The sequence below is a fragment of the Aulonocara stuartgranti genome (assembly GCF_965226115.1).
Source record: "Aulonocara stuartgranti genome assembly, chromosome: 9".
In the NCBI taxonomy this organism is placed as follows: Eukaryota; Metazoa; Chordata; class Actinopteri; order Cichliformes; family Cichlidae; genus Aulonocara; species Aulonocara stuartgranti.
Window position 1 is genome coordinate 11,395,828 of NC_138960.1, and position 21,284 is coordinate 11,417,111.

At 40.4% G+C, this 21,284-nt stretch overlaps 1 protein-coding gene across 1 annotated transcript in view; it reads left to right on the forward strand.

Annotated features, from left to right (window-relative positions):
* vav3 (vav guanine nucleotide exchange factor 3) overlaps positions 1-21,284 on the forward strand; it is a 97,224-nt gene that overhangs the window by 62,735 nt on the left and 13,205 nt on the right. The window contains exons 15-24 of the mRNA XM_082546993.1: positions 1,412-1,521; positions 7,618-7,719; positions 10,088-10,179; positions 12,080-12,102; positions 12,816-12,834; positions 16,006-16,136; positions 17,627-17,692; positions 18,319-18,353; positions 18,468-18,584; positions 20,859-20,946. Coding sequence (XP_082403119.1) covers positions 1,412-1,521; positions 7,618-7,719; positions 10,088-10,179; positions 12,080-12,102; positions 12,816-12,834; positions 16,006-16,136; positions 17,627-17,692; positions 18,319-18,353; positions 18,468-18,584; positions 20,859-20,946 — 783 coding nt within the window. The remainder of the gene's footprint in view (positions 1-1,411; positions 1,522-7,617; positions 7,720-10,087; positions 10,180-12,079; positions 12,103-12,815; positions 12,835-16,005; positions 16,137-17,626; positions 17,693-18,318; positions 18,354-18,467; positions 18,585-20,858; positions 20,947-21,284) is intronic.

Below are 21,284 nucleotides of genomic sequence, written 5' to 3' on the forward strand. Positions count from 1 at the left end.
AAAGATTACTGCTTTACTGTCAACATTACTGTTGGACAATATTCCCTCAATATTGTATCAAGATGTTTTTTAATGAAATTTGCAATATTGCAATTTTTGATAATACAGAAGGTTTTTGTAGTTGCTCCCTTTCTAGATGCTAAATTGTTGTGAGGCTGGGATGCAGCTCTCACTCTCAGACATGTTTGGGCTTGTCTCGTTGTATAAACATGTGAGTGGCTATATCATTAATATCACAGTGTTACATCTTTTTGTCACATAAAAATGCCCAAAACACTGTCAAATAATACAGTATATTGCTTTTCGCAAAAAAATTGCCTATTACATGTTTAATTATAAGTCAGTGTGTTGTAGCTGGCACTTTGCTAATTATCATAGGTGTTTCTGTCTTTAATGGAGTGTTTCCGGGAGTACGGGGGAAAAAATAAAGAGTGAATTTTGAATATGTTTCATGAGTATCGAGTAGATCTACTCATGTATTAATGTAGCAATGACTTTTGAGTACTCATGGGTCTGAACTCCACCACCAGTTAGTCTCTAGCATTTTATAATCTTTCTGAAATACCACAGTTCACTCTCGACATTGATTCACATGACAAAGATATAAGCATGGGTCAAAATAATTGATATTTTGGCAAGATCCACAAAGAAATATTTGACATTATAAGCCTTGGTGTGTAATCCTTTTGAAGGCCAAGCAAAAGCATAGGAACTGACAGAAAGACAGACAAGCACCTCCTGCTTCTCTTTACAAATTGGTAGCTAGATGATATCTTTGCTGAGTGCAAGTGTTGGTGTCCACTGGGAATGCTTCTGTAGAGCGCTGCTTTCCTTTTCTCTTTTCATTCAATAGAGAAGATGAGCCGCTGTGCTTCGCTGACAGCGCTGTGAGTTTGGCTTGTTTTTAGCTTTCAGAGCTGAGTGCTACAAGTTCAAAACCACAACTGCGAGTCATAAAAAGTGCATCTCTCGAGCATCTGTCTTGTAATGTTGTCTAAAAAAACCCCAGATGCCTGTGTTGACACAGAGGCTAATGGACTAATATTTAGCCTTTGAAGTGGATAATGGTAACAGATTACAGGCCTGTTCACTACTTGGGTCTGTGCATGCAGTCTGATGCCTAGCAGTTATATGGCACAGCCACCTCGCACTCATTTTCTCCTTCACGCTCTGCCTCGATGTTTTGTCTCTTTCTGTCATTTCTTCTGCCCTCCAACCCTTCAGCCTTTGTGTTTGCTCTCCCTGAGGCATCCCTCTTTCATTTTGCATCTCTTTGTCTCCATCTGTCTCCCTGCATCCTGTCTCATTCGGCTCTCTCCCGCTCTGTTCGTCTTTCTCCGAAACCCCCCGTTTTTTTATTTGGCATTGTTGCACCTTGTGAGTCAAGTGTTTTTCTTTTTCTCTGTTGCAGTGGTCCTACGGATTCTACCTCACTCATAACCAGGGCCAGAGCGGCTTTGAGTTCTTTTTCAAGACCAAAGACCTGAAAAAGAAGTGGTTGGAACAGTTCAGCATGGCCATGTGAGTGAGCAGCTGCGTCACAACAATGTCAGGACATCAAAATGCCGAGCGCTTTTAGTCCTGTTATTCAAGTTAGGCCACTTGATTTATGAGGAACTTTGTCTCCATCTCCATTTATGAGGAACTTGACACCGTGACACAAAGATGAACAGACGATAGTGTGCGCTAACACGAAACTTTATACTCAGAAAGCTTAACTTGGATGCGTTTCATTAAAACATCAGGTGTCAACCGCATCAACCACCCTTCACCCTGAAATGCATTCATATTTACCCAAAGTGACAAACTGGTTCCAAGAAAGTCAAACTAGTGCTTCACTTGTAGAGCCAAGAAAGAAGACGCAACCAGCTGTATTCTCTGACTCACAATTAGATAATATACTAGGAAGGGCAGTATTACATTATTACATGAAGAAGCAGACTTTATTTTCATATGGAGTCTTATCCCATCACACAGTACACACAGTTACTTTCATATTTCATTATAATCATTGAAATGCAGCCACACAAGGACACTAGCTGCTGCATACTTCAGTCTAAGTGAAGATGGTTAGGGAGGACTGTGAAGCCCACGTGAAACACGAGTTACAGTAATCTGTATGTAGACCTCTGCATCATTAGTGTAAAAAATGAACAATACATTTAAAATAATAAATTGCACAAAGTGTCAGATATAGCAAAAATTATTAAAACTTACAATTAAAACCCACATGTGCAAATTAATATTTAATTTAATTTAATTTTTTTAGTTTGTCAGAAGGTTAAATAAACAGTTGACATTTAAAAAACAAAGAATTTTATGACATTTACAGTATTTCGTGATTCAGACTTTAAAGTGGGTGTAATAAAATCTCCAATTGGCTGATTCAGATTTTTTGCAGCTTCTCAGATGTAAGATACAGGACTGGATGGATTCAGAGATGTTATGTTTAAAATTCAAATGCTGTTAAACAATAATACCAAGATTGTTAGTAGAAGATGTGATTCGGGGCCGACACAAGAATATCAGATGCAGAGGTGCCGAAAGTACAGATAGCTCTGTACTTAAGTAGAAGTACAGATGCTACTATTGGAAAATACTCCACTAAAATTTGAAGTGCTGATTCAACTTCTTTACTCAAGTAAAAGTGAAAACTTTGAGTATTTTCTCTGCAATCAAAGTAAGAAAGTAAAAAGTAGCTCTTTCGAGGACATTTATACCTGATGTGTTTGTGCAAGGCTAACTGAACCTTGTGGTATATTGATGTAATAATAAATAATATTAGTAGATACATTTCAATTCTAATAAATGTACTCGGCTTGAATCAGTTAAGTAGAAAATGAACAGAGAAAAGGAAAGAAAGTCAAAAATAGCTCTATTTTCTGTTGTGTACTTGCATGTCTTTATCTGTAAACAGGAAAATGAGTAAATCTGGTGATTCATACACAAACAGGATTGCCTGTCATGTGTTACTGTTTAGGCTCAAATCCATTTAATAATGACTCCCCTCAATGTCAAAGCAAAAGTAACGAGCCCGTTTTGAAAATGTAAGGAGTAGAAGTACAGTTATTTGCTTCAAAATGTAGGGAGTGAAAGTAAAAGTACAGACACCTGATCATTCTCCTGAAGTACAATAATGAAGTATTTGTACTTTGTTACTTCCCACCTCTGCTGAGATGGAGTAAAAGTTGAAATCTGTAATTATTCCAATTATTATTCCAATCTGTTATAAAAACTTTTTTTTAAATCACTGAGGTTGTTGTGATTGTTTTGATCGTCAGAACAGCAAAATTAGGCGGTGCCACTGCTGTTAGGTAGATGGGAGACTGCATATAGGAGAGGAGCTGGTGAAGACAGGTAGTTATTGTTATATATTATGACGTGTCTGTCACATAAGTATGATGACAATCTACAGTGACAACTTCACACACTGACTCTTGGCCAAGAACCCCGTCTCAGCATACTTAAACACAAGCAGAACCCCTGCACAGTGATGTGCCTTTTTAGGGCCGATTTTCATTGGGTGAAAGAATAAAATAGAAAAATCCTGCAGAAATCTTCTTGGTATCACTTGACCTTTACTGTTTTATCTGACTTTTCCTTTTTTGTTGCATTTGGGACTCCAGTTGAACTCTGTTGGAGTCACTGCACGCTGACAAACGATGCTAAAAGGGCCTACCCAGTGCCTTACAATGTGAAACCTGCAGGTCCTGACCAAGCATGAGTGATAGTCCTGCACAATGATGCGATAATGCACAGTGTAACAGCACGGGGCTCAAACATGAAATAAAGCTGTGATTCTGTTAATCAGGATTATTGTAATTTTATTTGTCGAGACCAAGAGGTGCACCAGAATCCCTCTTTCAAAACGGAGAAAGAAAAACACTGAGGGCAGAGGCTTAGACAGGGAAGTATTACAGTGCAGGACAGTGTTATATTTAGTGAAGTTTTGGGCACCAACACTGATGAAATGAATATGACATCTACAGAGCCACAGAGGAGATTATACAGATGTTTTCACACACTAACTGGTTTTCCTCCAGCTGAGTAAACATGTGTAAATATATTACATAAATATACGAAGTATTTGATCAGTGTTAGTGGTGCTGACTTTATGTGAGTATTTATCTGCCAAATCAGACATGCGGCGCTACCTGCTGTGGTGACCCCTTGTGAATAAGTGAGCAGCTGAAAGTGGCTTTAAAGTGTAAAAGACCAACACCCCCTCAGAAGTGTGGAGGGCCACGAGTGCCAAAATGAATTAACTAAATACATAATTAAATATAATTAAATATGTAATTAATTAATTAATTAATTAATATAGTAATTAATAGTAGCAGAGATGACAAAAGTACAGACATTTTCCTCTGTAGGACAGATGCCAACAACTTATGGACACCTCAGTCCTGTTGTTGTGCCAATAAAACAAACAAAGAAAAAATCCTGCCCATGTTAACTCCTGACTATGGCGCATGGTTTTGCCTCTTTTATCTCTTTTTATGCGACATGCTCTGGTGAGTAATACACGAACAGGATTTCCTTTCATGTGTTACTAAATGCTCATAGTGACGTGAAATAATAACTCCCCTCAAACACGTCATGGCCATTGATCAAAGACCACTGATCAATGGCCATGAGTACCATGTCAGTCACAGCATTGTAAGATGGTGAAAGACGTACCCTTAGGCCCCCTCCTCGATTCAGAGGTGGTCTTTCCCTTTTCACATAAATAGCCTCGTTGACTCCGTGCTCAAGCCAGTGTTCCTCCCTGTCCAGGATGTGTACATCCTTATCACTGAAAGAGTGTCCACTGGTCTGTAGGTGTAAATCACCTTTTGGGAATTACTTACCTGGATGACTGAGCATGCATCAAGACATTTAAATAATAATATATGTATTTATCTCTAATTAATTATTGACAGATTTTAATTTTTTTTGATTTTTTTTTTTAAATTTACTTCATTTTGGCACTCTTGGCCCTTCATACAGAAGCAGTATCAGTTTTATTATCATTAAATAAACATTAGTGTCATTAAATCTGTGGATTACTACATTTTCCTATAGATCGATGGCATAGGGCAGCTGTTATTGTATTAGTTTGTTGTTACACTTCTCACTGTAGTGAGTTGACAACAGTCTGCTTCTCCTGCAGGCTCTGCCTCAATTAAAACATAAAAAAAAAAAAAAACAGACAACAATAGGACAAAATCTGTGAAATAACATCTTCAAGAAGGTATCAGGAAGTGAGGATCAAAAACATGAAGTGATGTGAAACTGAGAAAACTGGAGCTTTGGTTGATTAATATTTGGGGCTCAGCTAACGAGCTATGAGACTTGAGAGGCGTTGCCAAACAGCGACGCGCTCCCACGGCGATGCTTAATAGATGATCTGTGAACAGTTGTTTTCTTACTCGCTGCCTTTGTGTCCAAACCACCCAGAATTTACTGCTTGACTAAGATTTAGCAGCCACGAGAGGTGGTCACACCGTGTATGTACCGAAGCAGGGAAATGAAAATTCAACATAAACCTTTGCTTGAACAGCACACAGTAAGGGCTCTATCCTTGAAGATAAATTCAAATGAAGTCACACTGTGAGTTTATAAGTCTTTAAAATCGAGGCTCAATTTCAAGTCAGGTTTACGCTGCACAATGTTGCACTGGATAGCTTTACAAGCTTCGAATCGAAGAAAAAATGAAGCTGTGCAAATGTTTTTACAATGACACAGTTACAAATTTCATCTATTTTAAATTCTGTATTTTTCAAGCAGACCTCCTTCTTCTGGTACACAATTTCTAGCCAGTGACAATGTTGACCTCAAAGCTGATGTCTTGGTTGACCCGGGTACAGAAGAGAAGACAGCACTGAAATTCCCCTTTCTGCTATTTTATTCGGTCTCAGCCCTGTTTGTCCTGTTTTCCACTGAGCATGTTGTAGCCCATTACCTTAGTCTGAGATTAAGCACTTGTACATAAAAACCTAAATTCTTATGTAAACACTTATGCCGAAAACAAAGAGATGACCTCTGGAAGATAAATATATGGACAAAGCTGAGACATGTCTTTCTTTTCTTGTTTCCTTTTTGCTTTCCTCCGTACTCCCACCCATGCAACCATGTCCCAAGGGGCCGAGTACACCTCCCGTGTTCACTCCTAGTAGACCTTGGCTGTGTGCTTGCAATTCTCTCCTTCCCACTTCAAAGAAGCGTGTCAGGGAAATGTTGCTGTAGCCATGGAGGAGTTTGTTGGCTGCAATTATAAGTGGGGGGAAAAAATGTACTTTTTTGTTCTTTGAAATTGACATTTTCATCAAAGAGCGCAGCTGATTGGAAAGTGTAACAAATAGGGGAGCAAGCAAGAATTAATTTTCATTCACTAATTGACTGAAGAGTGGTCATTGTATATTATAGTTTGATTTTTGCTAATCAGGTACATCCATAACTTGTAGGCTTAGAGTTAAACAAAAGTTTGTTGTGCAGTACTGTGCAAAAGTCTTGAGCTACCCCTCTTTTTTTAATTCCATGGAGTCGCACTTCTTTATTATTATTTTTTTAAATTGTGATTCCAGACACCTCAGCAAATAATCAATTTTAATGGTATCTTTAGCACTTTGTAACTAGCCTCCTACACGTAACTTGTTCCCATTTTTTTGTTGAATCTATGAAAAATGCCAAAGATTACACAGTTTGACAGGAATAAAACGGTAATTTTGTAACAACAAGCTAATTCCCAAAGAGCTATTAGCCAAAGACTTGCATCTCTGCATGGTGTGCAGTCTACCCTCAAAAAAGTTGAGGAAATTAGACAAGTGGAGAACAAAAAATTAGAGATAGAGGTCTTCCACTTCAGTAGCAAACAGTATCTAAAGAAACAGATAAATAATGTTTAGAAATGTGGAAAAAAACTGAAGTAGGCTGCGCTATGCCAAATTTGATAAGAACATGACTGAAAATCTTTTGCAAAAGATCTTAATTTGAAACTTTTGGTTCAAACTATTGAATGTATGGAGGAGGTCAGTAGTGAGGTACAATAGTTAGTATCTAGAACAATCTGTAGCAATCTGGTGGACGCTCTGTCATGGGTTGAGGCTGTATTCAGGCAGTGGCGCTGGAGGTCTTTCAAAATTGATAGAATTTTGAACTCAGTATTTTCAGGTTTTGATCCACCAATACAATACAATGACATCTGGAGAGCCTCTGATTGGCAGTGGCTCAGTTTTTCAGCATAGCAATGATCCCAAACACACTGCCAATACAGTAAAAACATACCAAGATAGAAAAAACCCACATAATTGGACACTATCAGCCTTTATACATGTTCGTCCTGACCCAGGGTAACATTTATAAAGAAAACAGAATGGGTTTAGGATTGAGCCCTGGGGGACTCCACGTATGAAGGGGTGCAGATGAGGTTGTTAATATGAATTCTAAGTAAGTGCAATGTATGATGAAAACCAGTGATGCCATCTCATTTCTGTAATCTGTTAGTAAGAACGGAATGATCAGTGGTGTCAAAAGCTGCAGTTTAGCATTACATTAGTGCCCGATGTGCCTGGTTTATACGGAGTAAATTGAGATGTCTGTGAATCTAGTATTTATCGTGCATTGTATCTCTTTTAGATCCAACATTCGGCCAGAGAATGCGACCAACAACCACCATGAATTTCGTATGCACACCTTTGAAAGAATCACCTCCTGCAATTCTTGCCACATGCTGCTTAGGTAAGAGATTGCTATCACACACACACACACACACACACACACACACACACACACACACACACACACACTGTACAAGCAGAACAAAATCTGCTTTGAGGCTATTGGCAGACATAAAGACTGAGGCGCTGTGGACCCTTTCCCTTCAGACAACTGTCAGGATTCCTTTGAAAGACCTCGGCTCTTCCTGTTCCTCTCCAGTGTACCCCTCTTTTTCTCTGCACATGTGCCTTGGCTACACAAAGTTCCTTTTGAATTCACTGAATGGTATCGGCACCCAAAGGACCGCGGCTCATGGTCTCTCTCACAGTGGGAACGACTGAGTGGTCTCACCTTCCACAGACGGTGAAGAAAAATGTCTGTCACACTTCAGCACTTCTTCAAGGCAATGGATGTGGAACGGGGACAAGATTATTGCACTGTGAATATACAGAGCCATGCAGCAGATTCACCAACAGAATAATAAAAATGTCTGAAGTGTATCTTTTCTTTTTTAGGACGCTGGACTGCATCTTTTATCATACCTCAAGTTTTTCCTCTAATAGTTATTCTTCCTTTAGAGTATTGTGTTACGGCTATTGTTCCAGAGCTCTTCATTTATCTCTAGCTGTGTGTATGCATTTGAATGGAGTCACTGAGAAGTCACGTTTATCCTGTGACTGTAAGATTATTTTCTAAAACTTTAAAGTATTTCTTAAACAAGACTGGGATCTACTTTACCTTGTGTAGGGGAGAGTGTGGGTAATTGTAACACACCAAATTCCTCAAAGCAGAAAGAAGCCAGAGTGATTACACTTATTCTGCACATGCTCATTTGCATTCTGTGTCTGCCTGTGGAAGATACAGAGATTACTTTGGCAGAAATTCTCAGGGCCGAAACAAAATTTTGATGTAAGAAAGTCCATTTTTGGATCGACAGCATTTCTCTTCTGCTGCCTAATGTTTAGATGATTGTGAATTTAACCTTGCATCAATTTTATCTGTAGGTTAACGTGAGAGCAGGGGAGCTATTGTAACACTCTGGATTCTTTCTGCGACAGACAAAGCGTGATCTCCTCGTGTTTTAATGCTTTACATCTCAGATGTCCCAGGACTGGGACCATGGTGTACCTGTTATTATTGTAGCTGCCACCATTTGTCAAAGGCTGTCACCTTTAGTGAAAAGGCCACCAAACACTAGTTTGATTCAAGTGGGTTTGGTGTTAAAAGAGTTGAAATAATGTTGGTGTTTGCTGAGTTGCTCTTATTTGCTCTCCAAATACAAAGTTGCTTTTAAATTTCTCTTTGGTCCAGTGATGAGGATAAGAAGGCTTATTGTATTTCAGAATTTAATTTAAATGTTACTCGCAGAGCTCAAGGTTGTTTATTTTTGTCTTACGCTTGTCGCTGATGTTTCTTCAGGTAGAAGGAGGGCTTAAGAGGTTACATTCGCTTTCCTGCTTCGCTCTCCAAATAAGAAAATAAGTCTTTGCTTTCATCTCGTTATGTTTTTTAGAGTTGTCCTTCCATCCTATTCCCATTAACAGTGTGCAGCAGAAACACAGTGAAAAACGTTAGCTTGGACTCAAGCTTAAGGATAAGCACACTTGATTTTAATGATTAAAGGTCAAAGGTCAGGGTGGCCATGAAAATTCTACACCGTGTTTTAGGAACTTGTAAAAAGATAAAATGATACTTTACATCTAAAATGGTCACGAGGAGACCGTGATCATGGTTGGTTGAATGCTGAAGTATCATAGAGCTTAGTAGCTTCTTTGTAGCAACATTTACATTCAAGGCCTTGTCTACTGTTAATGCTTCGTGTCAGATCAACCATGTGACCACACACATAAGATCAGCGACTGTTTTATCTGTATATCTCGATGTCCCTCTGGTGGCTTAGCCATCTGCTGAGCAATTGGCATCCTCAATCCATGGACGCTTAAAATAGGTGAGGAAGAAGTTAGTAATTGTAACAAATTTGAAACAATCTGCCCTTCAACTAAACTGGCAACTCCCCCCCAATTGTTTATGAGGCATTTCACTCAACACCCCAAATGTCACAAGTCATGTCGGTGCAAATGGAAGTAAGGTGATCGCCACAGTCCTCAGGGTTACACTATCAAGCTGCCATAAATGTCAAACTTCGCAGCACCCCTAAATGAAATGGAGAGGCAGTGCTGCAGCGTCAGTCAGTATAAATTATTTGCACAGGTTGCTTTGCAAACTATACAAACTGACAGAAAAAAAGGCAGCGAACTTTTCCACATGACACTGAATCCTTTGACCGCCTGCAAACACGCAGCTCCGATTATTTTGTTCCTCCACAGGCATTACTGCCCCTGTTTGTGACTGCCATGTATTCTTATGATGAACTTTCCTGTGTCTGCAGGGGCGTCTTTTACCAGGGCTACTGGTGCTCCAAGTGTGGTCTAGGTGCCCATAAAGAATGCCTGGGCCGTTTCGGCTGCTGTGGAAAAACAGGTAAGTTTATTGCACGACCCCAGATCGAGTCTGCAAAACTTCTGCACCACGCGACTCACAGCTGCACGTCACCGAGTGAAATGTTTTTAAGAGGAGACAGTAAATCTAATTGCACGAATAGCACTGCACCTTTATGGCCGCATTAACACGATGACAGATGACGCAAAGTGGCGCATAAAACCTGATGTACGAGTGTCTTGTGACAACTTATGGGCATGGGTGGGATTTGTTGCGGTGCGATTTGAAAAAAGAAAGCGCTGCACTGTGGCATTCTAAACAGGACGAGGGTTTGTTACTTTGCACGTGTCCTTGCGCCTCTGCACCAAGGTCATCCACGTATTCGATCGCTACTGCAGTCGCTCATTCTGAAGCTCCCTCGCTTCCCTGGCTGGTTTTGACACTTCAGAGCACCTTAAAGGCAATGTCACTGTGTGTCATTGCACATATTCCCCAAACCTAATAGTAGTTTTACTGAGGAGTTTAAGAAACTCCTGACTTTGTTATTATGCCCCTGTTGTGTATCTGTCACTCAGCTCCCTGTGCAGAAGCGCTGACAGCTCTGAGAGACATGGAGGGAAAACTTCAGACATGTGGAATCAAACAAAGGCCTTCAGAAACCCAACATGTTGTCCTTTGCGTGCGTGAGTGAGTGCGTGCGTGTCTATGCGTGTGTGTTTGTCTCAAAGTGAGCGCGAAGGGGCGAAAAACTAAATTCACTTTGTTTAAGTTTCTTTTTTAGGTTTTGAGAGTGCACGAAAAAAACTCTGCACAATATTTTTACAAGCAATTTTTACAGCCTGAAACAGCCTGTTGCAATTGCATGAGGGTGTGTTTGTATTCCCCGTGGCAAGCTGCCAGCTCCTGTTGGACCTGGCATCTGTCATGGTGCTATCAGGTCGCAGAGGCAATAACGCCACTGCCAGGCCCACCTGGGCACACTGTGTACCTGAGTAGATTGGGGCGACACCAGTGGCTGGGATGTTGGCTTGAATTCGCCCTCTCATTACTCCACACAGTATTCAACCTCTGCCGGTGCAGGGAATATATGCAGGGCTGTGGACCAGCATTTCATAGCACACTTATATCAAAATATTGTAAGAGATGTGGAACTTTCCTTGCAGAGGATAACTATAAGAAGAAGTGGTCCACTTCTTCTTATAGTTATCCTATATATTAGCTAGCTCTTTATTCTATTTATTTATTTATATCAATACACCAGAGGTTTTGCTACGTGTGCAAACACGCAATCACAGTGAACGAACGTTTTTGTGCTGCCTGAGTGTATCTGTCTGTGCGTGCAAGAGGGAGAGAGATAAGCCATTGTTTACTTGCATTTGTCCCTGTTATCAGCTCACTCGCTGTGATTTTGCATAACAGGTCATAGTTCACTTTAGGAACTGAGGGAGGCGTGCGTATGTGTAAACCCTGCTTGCATGTGCACAGGTGCTTTAGGTACAGAGCGTATATTTGTGGCTTTCTGCCAGTTAGCCCGCCTGTGGAGGTATGCAATAGTTCTGTTTGCACAGGTACCAAAGTGTGTTTGCGTGTGTGCACAGGCATGCGGTTGTGTGCATGCACAGAGGGGTGTAACCCATCCCAGAGGGAGCCAATGAAAGAAACTGGTGGAGCAAAACCCACAGGTCTACCCCCCCACCCACCACACCCCACCTCCTTGCTTGCTCGCTCGCTCCTTCCCTCCCCACCCCCTGCTTCGTTACCTCCTTTATTCTGGCTGTCAGGTAGTGGCAGCGCAGCAAAACAAAGTGAGCCGCGGTCAGACATGAGCGTCCGCCTTCTCCACTAATGAGGGAGTGTTGCCTTGTACCGATGAGTGTGTGCAAGTGTTTGCGTGCACCCGCTAACCCGTCATTCACTATGCCTGTTCTCAAACTTCTTTCAGATTCCGGCTCCGTCAGAACTCAGGTGAGCTTCTGCTATGTGTGTGTGTGTGTGTGTCTGCTGTTTGTCTCCTCTCCAAAGCTTTGCTGCACTTTGAAAACTGCTCTCTCCTGCAGCTATTTGCCAAGGAGACTCCAATTGACTTTAGTTGTTGCAGCCCTGCCTGATGCCAAACTAGAATGTTTGGGGAGATTTTTTTTCGAGTTGTGTGTGCTGCTTCTGAAACTGTTTTGCACTTTACTGCTACAATGCTTACAAGTAACCCCAAGCAGGAAATTAAACTGCTTGCAGCACTTTACTTTAGTAGTATGACAGCAACTGTGGCTGTGGCTGAAACTGTACTTTGTGGCTAAGAGTTTTGTGCACTTTTGAAGTTTGTTTATTTCTGGTTCTGATTCAGAAATGCTCTTAAGCACAGGTTTAATTATTTCTGCAACTTTAAAACTTGCTCCTGGAGTCATGAGACATGAGCCTATGCCAGTCTAACCATATAAGGTCTGTATGTGGGGGTTAGCAGGCCAGATTCAATGCAACTTCACACTTAATGTGTAAAGTAGTAAGTTTCATAACTGATTTATTTTTGAAGCGTGTACAAAATGATGCAGGTTGCTTGTTTAGGTGCTTGAGATGGAGAAACTGATGAACTTTGACCCAAAATGCATTTAATGAATACAAAAAAAATGTTGTTAGTCCGTCCCTGTAAGTCTATGTCTAACGATGTTTCTGTATGTTTACAGGGCAAAGATCGAGATCCAGGTAAGAAAATTTCACATCTCCCAACATCCCACTACCTCGCATATGCCATCTTTCCTTACTCAGGAGGGAAATTATTCATCTTAGACAGCTATTGAGATGCACTAATACTGTCTGTCAGCCTGCTGTATACTGTAGGCTGTATAGGCTGAACAAGCTTTGTTTACTAATGTTTCACTTGATGGGTGTCACAACAGTCAAGCTATTGTTGTCGATCTATGTCAACAGTATGATGAACATAAAAAGACCCTTTAAACGCAGACTTTTAGGACTTCACATAACAATCTTTTAAACTTTTGTACTGATGTGAAGATATTTTTCCAACAAACCTATTAATGGATTAGGTAAAAAAGTACAAGAGAAAACAAAAACAAGGAAAAACAAAAAATGCCTGAAAGACAAACACTAAAAATGACTTTGGCATTGTGAAAACAAAACCAAGAACAAAAACAAATGTGTTGCATTTTCATGTATTTGAAGGTACATGTGATAGTGACAAAACCAATGTCAGATACATTTTTGGCGAAAAGACACCAGATTGAAGAGAGGATAAAAGGAGAACAGACAACATAAACAGCATCAGTTGAAATTAAAAAATTGCTAGTTCACAGAATATCCAGATAACACTGTTTAATAGCATTTTCCCGATATTATTTTTAGCACCACACAAGTTATCGACTTTTACTAAGATCAACCATGTCACTTCAGTTCCTGTGAGTCCGGACACAACAACTTGTTTTCTCAATAAGGTGACACAGAGTCATCTGAGCACCAGAAATAACATATTCATCCCAGTCCACCACGTAACTGTGCAGAACGTAGCGGGAAAAGAGATGTTATTGACTCGTAAATGTTCTCTAACCAATCAGAGGAGGGATCATTTTACAAAGTAGCTATGTATCAAAATAAGAGATGAATAAGATACTTTGTAACCTTGCAATCATCACACCACACTAAAAATAAAAGATAACCCGTCGGGCTTCAAATAAAACGTCGTAAATGTGAACTATTAGACTACATGCTGGATTAAGATGAGTAAAGGCAGAAAGTGTTCTTTGCATCTTCACCAATGTTTCCATCAACGTTTAAACCCAGCATCGTTTGTAGTTCCAGTGTAATTGTAGTTCTGACTGTCATTCACGTCTTGTTCCTTTAGCGTCCCGACCGAGTTGCCATATAAACAAAGACAAAAACAAAAACAACCACGTCGTGTCCTCGTGAGGTTATTTTTAGTCCGTGCTGGGCTTCCTCGTGATTGCGTTCTCCCCCGACTTTACATAACGAGATCACCCAGAAAATATTTCTTAATAATTAAGTGGTTCATCAGGATTGGCAGTAGGTTTGCGTGAAATGCCGCTGGCGTGGTGTCAGCTTGTGTTTTTCCTCGAAGTAGAGGCAACCTTGCTTAGTGAAAGAAGAAGGTGCGCCAGGCAGCTGTTAAGTGGTTTTGCCATTGCAGCTCAGTCTTAATCTATAACTAAAAGAGCCTTGTTAAACTGAAGAAGACCAAACCCAGAATGCATAACTTAGCTAGCAAAGTTACTCCTGCACCTACAGTAAATGTAGCCATTGCACATATGCCTGTCTCCCTCTTTTTGATTTCTGTCTCTCAGTCTTTCTGCAAAAGAACATGACTAACAACTGCACCAAGGGGCTCTAATCTCTTATAAACCTGGCTTCAACACTCATTTTTCCACCCCTCCATCCATTATGCTGCAGAAAATCATTTCTGACTGAAGACGCATTAAAATCAATAGGCGTTTGATTGCCCCAGCCCTCGGCGTTTCATAATATTTCAATGCTCCTCTCTTTGTCTATTTTCAAAGGTGCACTAACACGCTGTCCTTGTGTGGATAGGAATGCAATTCATGCCCCCGAGACTCAATTCTCCATGGCCCTGTGTCTTTAGAAGTCCTATTCAGGCAAGATCGCACATGTCAGGCTGCCAGCCACAGTGCTACAGCACTGGAACAGATCCTGAAAGAGAAGCACAACAGATAGAGATGTACAGTATTAGCTTTCAATACAATGTTGTTGACTTCTCTGTTGTTTGCCTGTAGCCCTACGTCTTTCTTCGTGCTATCGCTTTATTATTAATTTATTTTTCTTTATCATAATACTCCAGAACATTATCACCTGATAAGGCAAAGAAAGAAATGCACAGTTCATTTGATTGTGTTGGAAATGATACGAACCTGGGATTTGTTTGCTTGGCATGGGCGGATGCTTCATAACGACAAATTATTCAGTCTCAGTGGATAATAGGATTAATAAGGTATTGAAATCAAATAGTGCCTGCTGACAGCAAATCCAGCTTGATTGTGATGTACTCCACTTTTTAGTGCACGAGTAAACCTTACTGCTGTATATTGGAGTAAATATCTCACCCTGGACTGGTGCAGTTTAATCGAAGAAAAATGTGCGCTCTACATGATTGAATATAGTCGGGAAAATAAGGAAGTGGTTTTTTGTTTTTTTTTTGAGCGGTGTTACTGTATTAGTCACATCAAATTACTTTTCATCACATCTCATTAATGCGACAAGATGTGTCTGACTGGAATTCAGTGAAAACTAGCAGAAAACATCATTAAGCAGTAAACAGGGCTCATTGCTGCTTATCTTTTATCTGAGGGCTCGATAGCCTGCCATGCTCCATGGTGTACTGTTGCTTATCTGGAATATGATAATGAATAATGGGTCGAGATGATTTGCAAGGGCAGTGCACTGCTGACAAGAGCTGCATCTGTGTGTGTGTGTGTGTGTGTGTGTGTACAAATGTATACTCCTCTCATTACCACCTGTAATGGGGCCATGAATAGTTTAGTAGAACAAAGACTCACTCAGACTCTCAGACTTGAGGTCACGGCATTACTTTTGATCAATTAATTTGTTTGTGTTACATAAAAGTTTCATAAAAATGATCTCACTTTAAAACAGTTGTACCTTGGTCTACAGGATTAATTATAGATCAGTCAGTATAATCAGTATTTTGTTTCCATGACGGCTAATATTTAGGTTTCCAGACTAATTTACCAGACATAGAAATGACCGTCGCTCCCTCTCAGGTTCCAACCACTAATCTGTAGACCTGTATCTAATTCCTATAATATATCGAAAGACACGTTTGTTCACATTTTTCAGACAGTAGTTTCACTCATGCTGTCCATCTTGCAGGTCTGCCCAAGATGCTGGTAATCAGGAACTACTTTGGATCGCCAAGCCCCGCTTCAGGTCCAGCGCTCCACATCCAGACGGGTGACATCATTGAATTAATCTGCGCCGACATTCACAGCCCCTGGTGGCAGGTCAGAGGTCACGCTATCTCTTAATCACTCATTTTGCAGAACTGTAAAATGGACGCGCTGTGTTTAAATCTTCAATTTCCCCCCCCTACTGTCGCTCCATCTAACCTTTATCCCCGCCTAATATTTCATAATGGTTTTAGAATAATATATGATAAGACACAGTTTGTAGCTACGTCCTGTTCATCTACTTCCTCATCGGTCAAATATATGTTTGTGGACGTTTCATGAGTTAAGCAAGCAATTATTATTATGCGAAAGCAGCACATGCGATTTAAGCCTCGCAAGAGGAGGGAAGATAAACAGTTTCTTGAAAAGTCGCAGCAGCGCCGTGTAGCAGTCACTTACTCTGTCCACGTGAAGCTGAATAAAAGTCATCATAATAATTATACAAGATGTAAGATTTTTACCTGAGGCGCTCAAAAGGGCGTCTTATTGATGCAAACTATTATTGTATTATAATCAGTTTGGAATCCAACAACTCTTACTGCGGTTCATACAAAACAGACAAAATAGATAAAGAATTCAATTAACTGTGTGTAAAAAGGCTTACTGGAGGCAGCTACGGCCTGGCAGCCAGTATGCATTCAATATCCATCACCTTTGTGGCAAACAGACCGTAATCATTTCTGTTCTGGGCTTGTGTGACAAATAGAATCGATCCCTGTAATTTCATTTCATTCAATAGCAACCATCTGTTTACTCTGTCAATGTTACCGGCTCTAAACATTATCAAACTCTTAGCAGCCATGCAGCAGAAAGCACTGCTTTATGCAAGAGCTGATACAACGTCCTGAGGTGGCAGCGATGACCAGAGCATTGAAAAAAATAGACTTCGCTGCTAGTCTGCCTCCAAGGTGGGCCGCCTCAGACACCTAATTAACACCTAGGACACCCCTAAAACATCAAACTCTGATTGGTGGGGGTGACAGTCAGGAGGCAGCTGATATACAGCTTAGTGGTGCTAAAGCTGTTGGCTTGGTCATTCTTCTGCATCTATATAAATATAATGCGTTCTTCTCCGTAAGAGAGCCGAATTCGTGCATTTATGCTTTACATAGGCAGGTGGATATGCAAAATATCAACGAATGCTTCAGGTACTATAATTATTATAAGCCTCTGTGTCGCACACAGTAAAGTGACAACGCCGCGTGCACTTTTTTTTTGTTTTCTGCACGCCTGCCTTTTTAGCACACGGCGTCACGACTGCGCTGTGTGAGGGAGACGGATGCACTCTGGCTTCCACAAAACTCGTGTTTATTTGGACTGCATCTCCCCACTGTTAGTAAATCAAGACGCTGAGCTTTAAGAGTCTTCGCCATGGGAGGAATAAGGAAGTCATCCTGTTTTATTCCTCATGCCAGGAATTATTTAAACAATAGATAACTGCTGGTGTAAATTTGCACCGCTGCGTTGCAAGGCTAATTGTTCCTGAATTATAGAGATGCAGTCAGCCAGATGTATGTAACGCAATTATCTCTGTGTGGTTTCAGGGCAAAATCCTGTCAACGAAAGAGGTTGGCTTCTTTCCAAGCGATGCTGTGAAGCCTTGCCCCTGCGTAAGTAGCATTTCCTTCCAGTCCTCTTGTAGTTCTAACTCACATTTGGCTACATTTATTCACCAGGCGTGTGGAGATAATTGGGAATTACGCTTATTTTACCTGGCAAAAGTAGAAAAACAACCCACAAGCTTCTATGTTTAAAGCACGAGGAGTCCGGGTTGTTTTATGAGACACGAGCAGTTCACCACTTAATTTAAGCAAAGTACAAAATGATCTTTTAAGGAACAAGCAATGCTTCATGTTGTTCAGACTAATCCGGAGAAGGAAGGAAGGAAAAATTCCATGCATCTTCACCGACACGAGGGAACTATGAATTGTTTTGCTGGACTGTCATGTTCTGTTTGATAAAATGAAAATCAGACTCTGTCCCAGCTGCCTTAGGAACATGAGGCCTCCAGTAAATAACAAACTGTTATCACCTTATCTCACTGTTGTAAAGATAAGAAGTGCATTAAGCTGTGTTATTGAGGTTGCACAGTGGAAAAGCTTGTGTTTTATAGAGGAGCGATGCACTCGCTTTTAAACAGGCACCAAGATTTTATTGGAGTGGTTTGTCTGCGTTGTGTCTGATAAGTGTCAGCATCGTGAGAATAACAAAAACACGTGTTCGTGTTTTTTTTCAGGTCCCGAAGCCCGTCGATTATTCCTCTCAACCTTGGTAGGTTCACCAAACAGCCCTCCCACTTTGTGCTGTTTTCACCTTCTTTTATCCACATGTAGTCGGAGTTTTAGTCTTTTTTACAACTGGACCTGTTTGGCTGCTGTGCTGTAGGTTTGCAGGCCCTATGGAGAGGCTGCAGGCAGAGGCGGAGCTTATCAACAGAGTCAACAGCACTTACCTGGTGCGCCATCGCAGCAGAGAGTACACAGAGTACGCCATCAGCATTAAGTAAGTCTGCTACTCTGTGCCACTAATAAAAGTTGCTACCTCAGATGCAGATTTGTGACAGAGGACAGTCAAGACTTGATTCTTGGCCCTCAAATATCAAATATCAGATCAAAGCTTTTATTTCCATTAATTTTAATACATTTTAATGTTGAGCTTGTGCAACAAATTACGTGTAATCAGAGTATGTAAAGTCAGCTGGGTATAAAACATTATTTGACTGTAGTGCCGAAACCTCGATTAATTGCTTGAATTTTACATCTTTGTATTAAATGTTGTCGCTTATGAAAGCAGCTTCTAAAAATAGTATCCACAAAAGTAAAAAACAAATAATTCCTTCATATTTTTCTGCAATTTTTGAGTGGGGAGCTTTGTAGTATATAGATTTTATTGTCTTTGTTTTACATGGCAGTGTTTCTTGCCCCACTGTTGTTAGATTCCTCTGATGATGCCTTAAGCCAAACCACAGTATTGACCAATTGAACTCCCAGCTTTGCTCCATAAGTTGACAGATCGATTTATAGTCCTTTGTAAGGATGATGGGCTTTTCCTCTGAGGTTGAGTCTGTGGTTAACCACAGTGATATGTGTGAGATTTACCAAACCAGATGCCTATCATGGAGCAGCTTCTGGCTTAAGGCACATGTAATAGTATTCATTATGGTTTGACCTAAAACCCACAAAACAGCCTCAGTGGTTTATAATTAGAAGCATACAGCCATTTTAATCTTGGTAATGAGGAATTAACAAAGCCTTAGGGTGCTGGTGACCGTACTGATCTCTGTAACGTATCTCCGTGCTGTGAAAAGAGTCCCGTCATGTCCTCCTGTGGAGCCTCTGAGCTGGAATGCTTTCCTTAACAAGGAGTAAGCATGCTTCTCAGCAAGCAGTGGACACTACTTTGGACTTAATTTGAGTTTTTTTCCCCTCAAAGAAAGGAGCGCTTTCATGTTCCTTTTACGCTGAAGTCTTAATTGCATGTATGCACACAGACACTGAGCTCTGAGTAGCACAGAAAATGAATAAGACTGTTCAAGGTCATTAAAACCTCCCCATGGAGAGAGGCAGGATATAAAGAGGCACGTGTGGCTATGTGGCAATGACCACTGGAAATTATTACTCTCAAATGAAAATGCCCTCTGCTGCATTTCCTGTTTGTCATAGCAGAGCTGGCACAGGATTGTTTTTGATGATTTTGTCCAAATCGCCATGAGGCCTCGGTTACGTTTGAATTAGGCTGTAGCATTGTACCCTCTTATATTCTCCAGAAATAACACACAGTTCTGCCCGCGGAGAAGAGGGTTGGGTTTTTATTTAGCTCTGTATATAAATCATAAACAAGTATTATATTGCTAAATCTTAAAATCCATAACCACATAATTTCCTCAGGGATTAATAGTTTCCTGTTTCTGATTCTAAAATTTCTGAGCGCATTTTCAAACTGTTACAGGGTTATTTTTTTAACACTAACAGCTAGTACGATTGAAAATGTTTAGCTCTAGTGTGTCACTGTTTGATTTCATTGGATTTCAATTGAATTTTCATGGTTTGACAAAGACATTGAATTGTTATGTTGCTGAGACTAAGATGAAAAGCCCAATATTGTTGACGACTGCGCGCTACACATGTAGCTAAAGCTGAGCACGTTAGCCTAGCTTAGCACAGGCTAGCATAGGATGTGTACCAGTGCTGTGTCACACTTCAGTAAGTGCGCTAAATACAGCAAATCCACCATAAATAGTTACTACACAACTTCAAGTCTTTGGTGTTAGCGTAGCTTTAATAAAAGATGATACAGCGGGTTAATTATTAAGATTTGCTCTCTCTACGGTTTCATCAGTTTATAGAATAAAGTCACTCTTTAAGTTTTGCTGTTTCATCTGTGTTTGCACCAAAAAAGACAATTCTAAAAATACTGAAAGAATCGCATAACCTGAAACAACCGTCATCTGATTTCATGCATTTATGCACAAAAATTTTAAATGGAGTAAAAAATCCCTGATATTGTTGTCAAAGCACCTCTAAAAATGTTTTTTTATTCCTGCAGCCTTAGACCCCTATCAGCCACCCTGTTAATGCAAACACAAACATGCAGCTTTCAGTTACACACATGCGCACACTCGCTCCTGACCACCCATCATTCACATGTCACAAACCTTTGGGATCCTATGCATTACTGCGACGGCCCGGCTCTCCACGGGGGCTAGATGCCGGCCACCGATCGATGGCGGTGATCAGAGAGGGAAATTACACTCATAACTTATTCAATGGCCCACAGGTACAACAACGATGTGAAGCACATAAAGATCCTGACCAAGGAGGGCTCCTTCTACATTGCAGAGAACAAAAAGTTCAGGAGCATAGTAGTGAGTATTTTTCAGTCTTTTATTTTTTTTTTTAAACTTCCACCACTGCAGTTCATAAATAAATAATCCTGTTCACTTAATGAAGTGTCAAAAACCTGAATTTTATTTCAGCAATGTGCACAAAAATAGCTATGATTAGAGCCGTGTTTATACTGACCCGAGGGCTTCAGCCTTATAGAGTCCAGAGCATATTGGAAAGGTTTACCATTTATGTGCCAGTTACTGAGGTTTTCAATATAATATTAAGATACTGGTTGCAAAACCAAATTTAAAAGGATATGGTTAAAGGCAACTTTTATTTGCTATAACTGGGGGAAAATAAGAATCCTCTTAAGGAC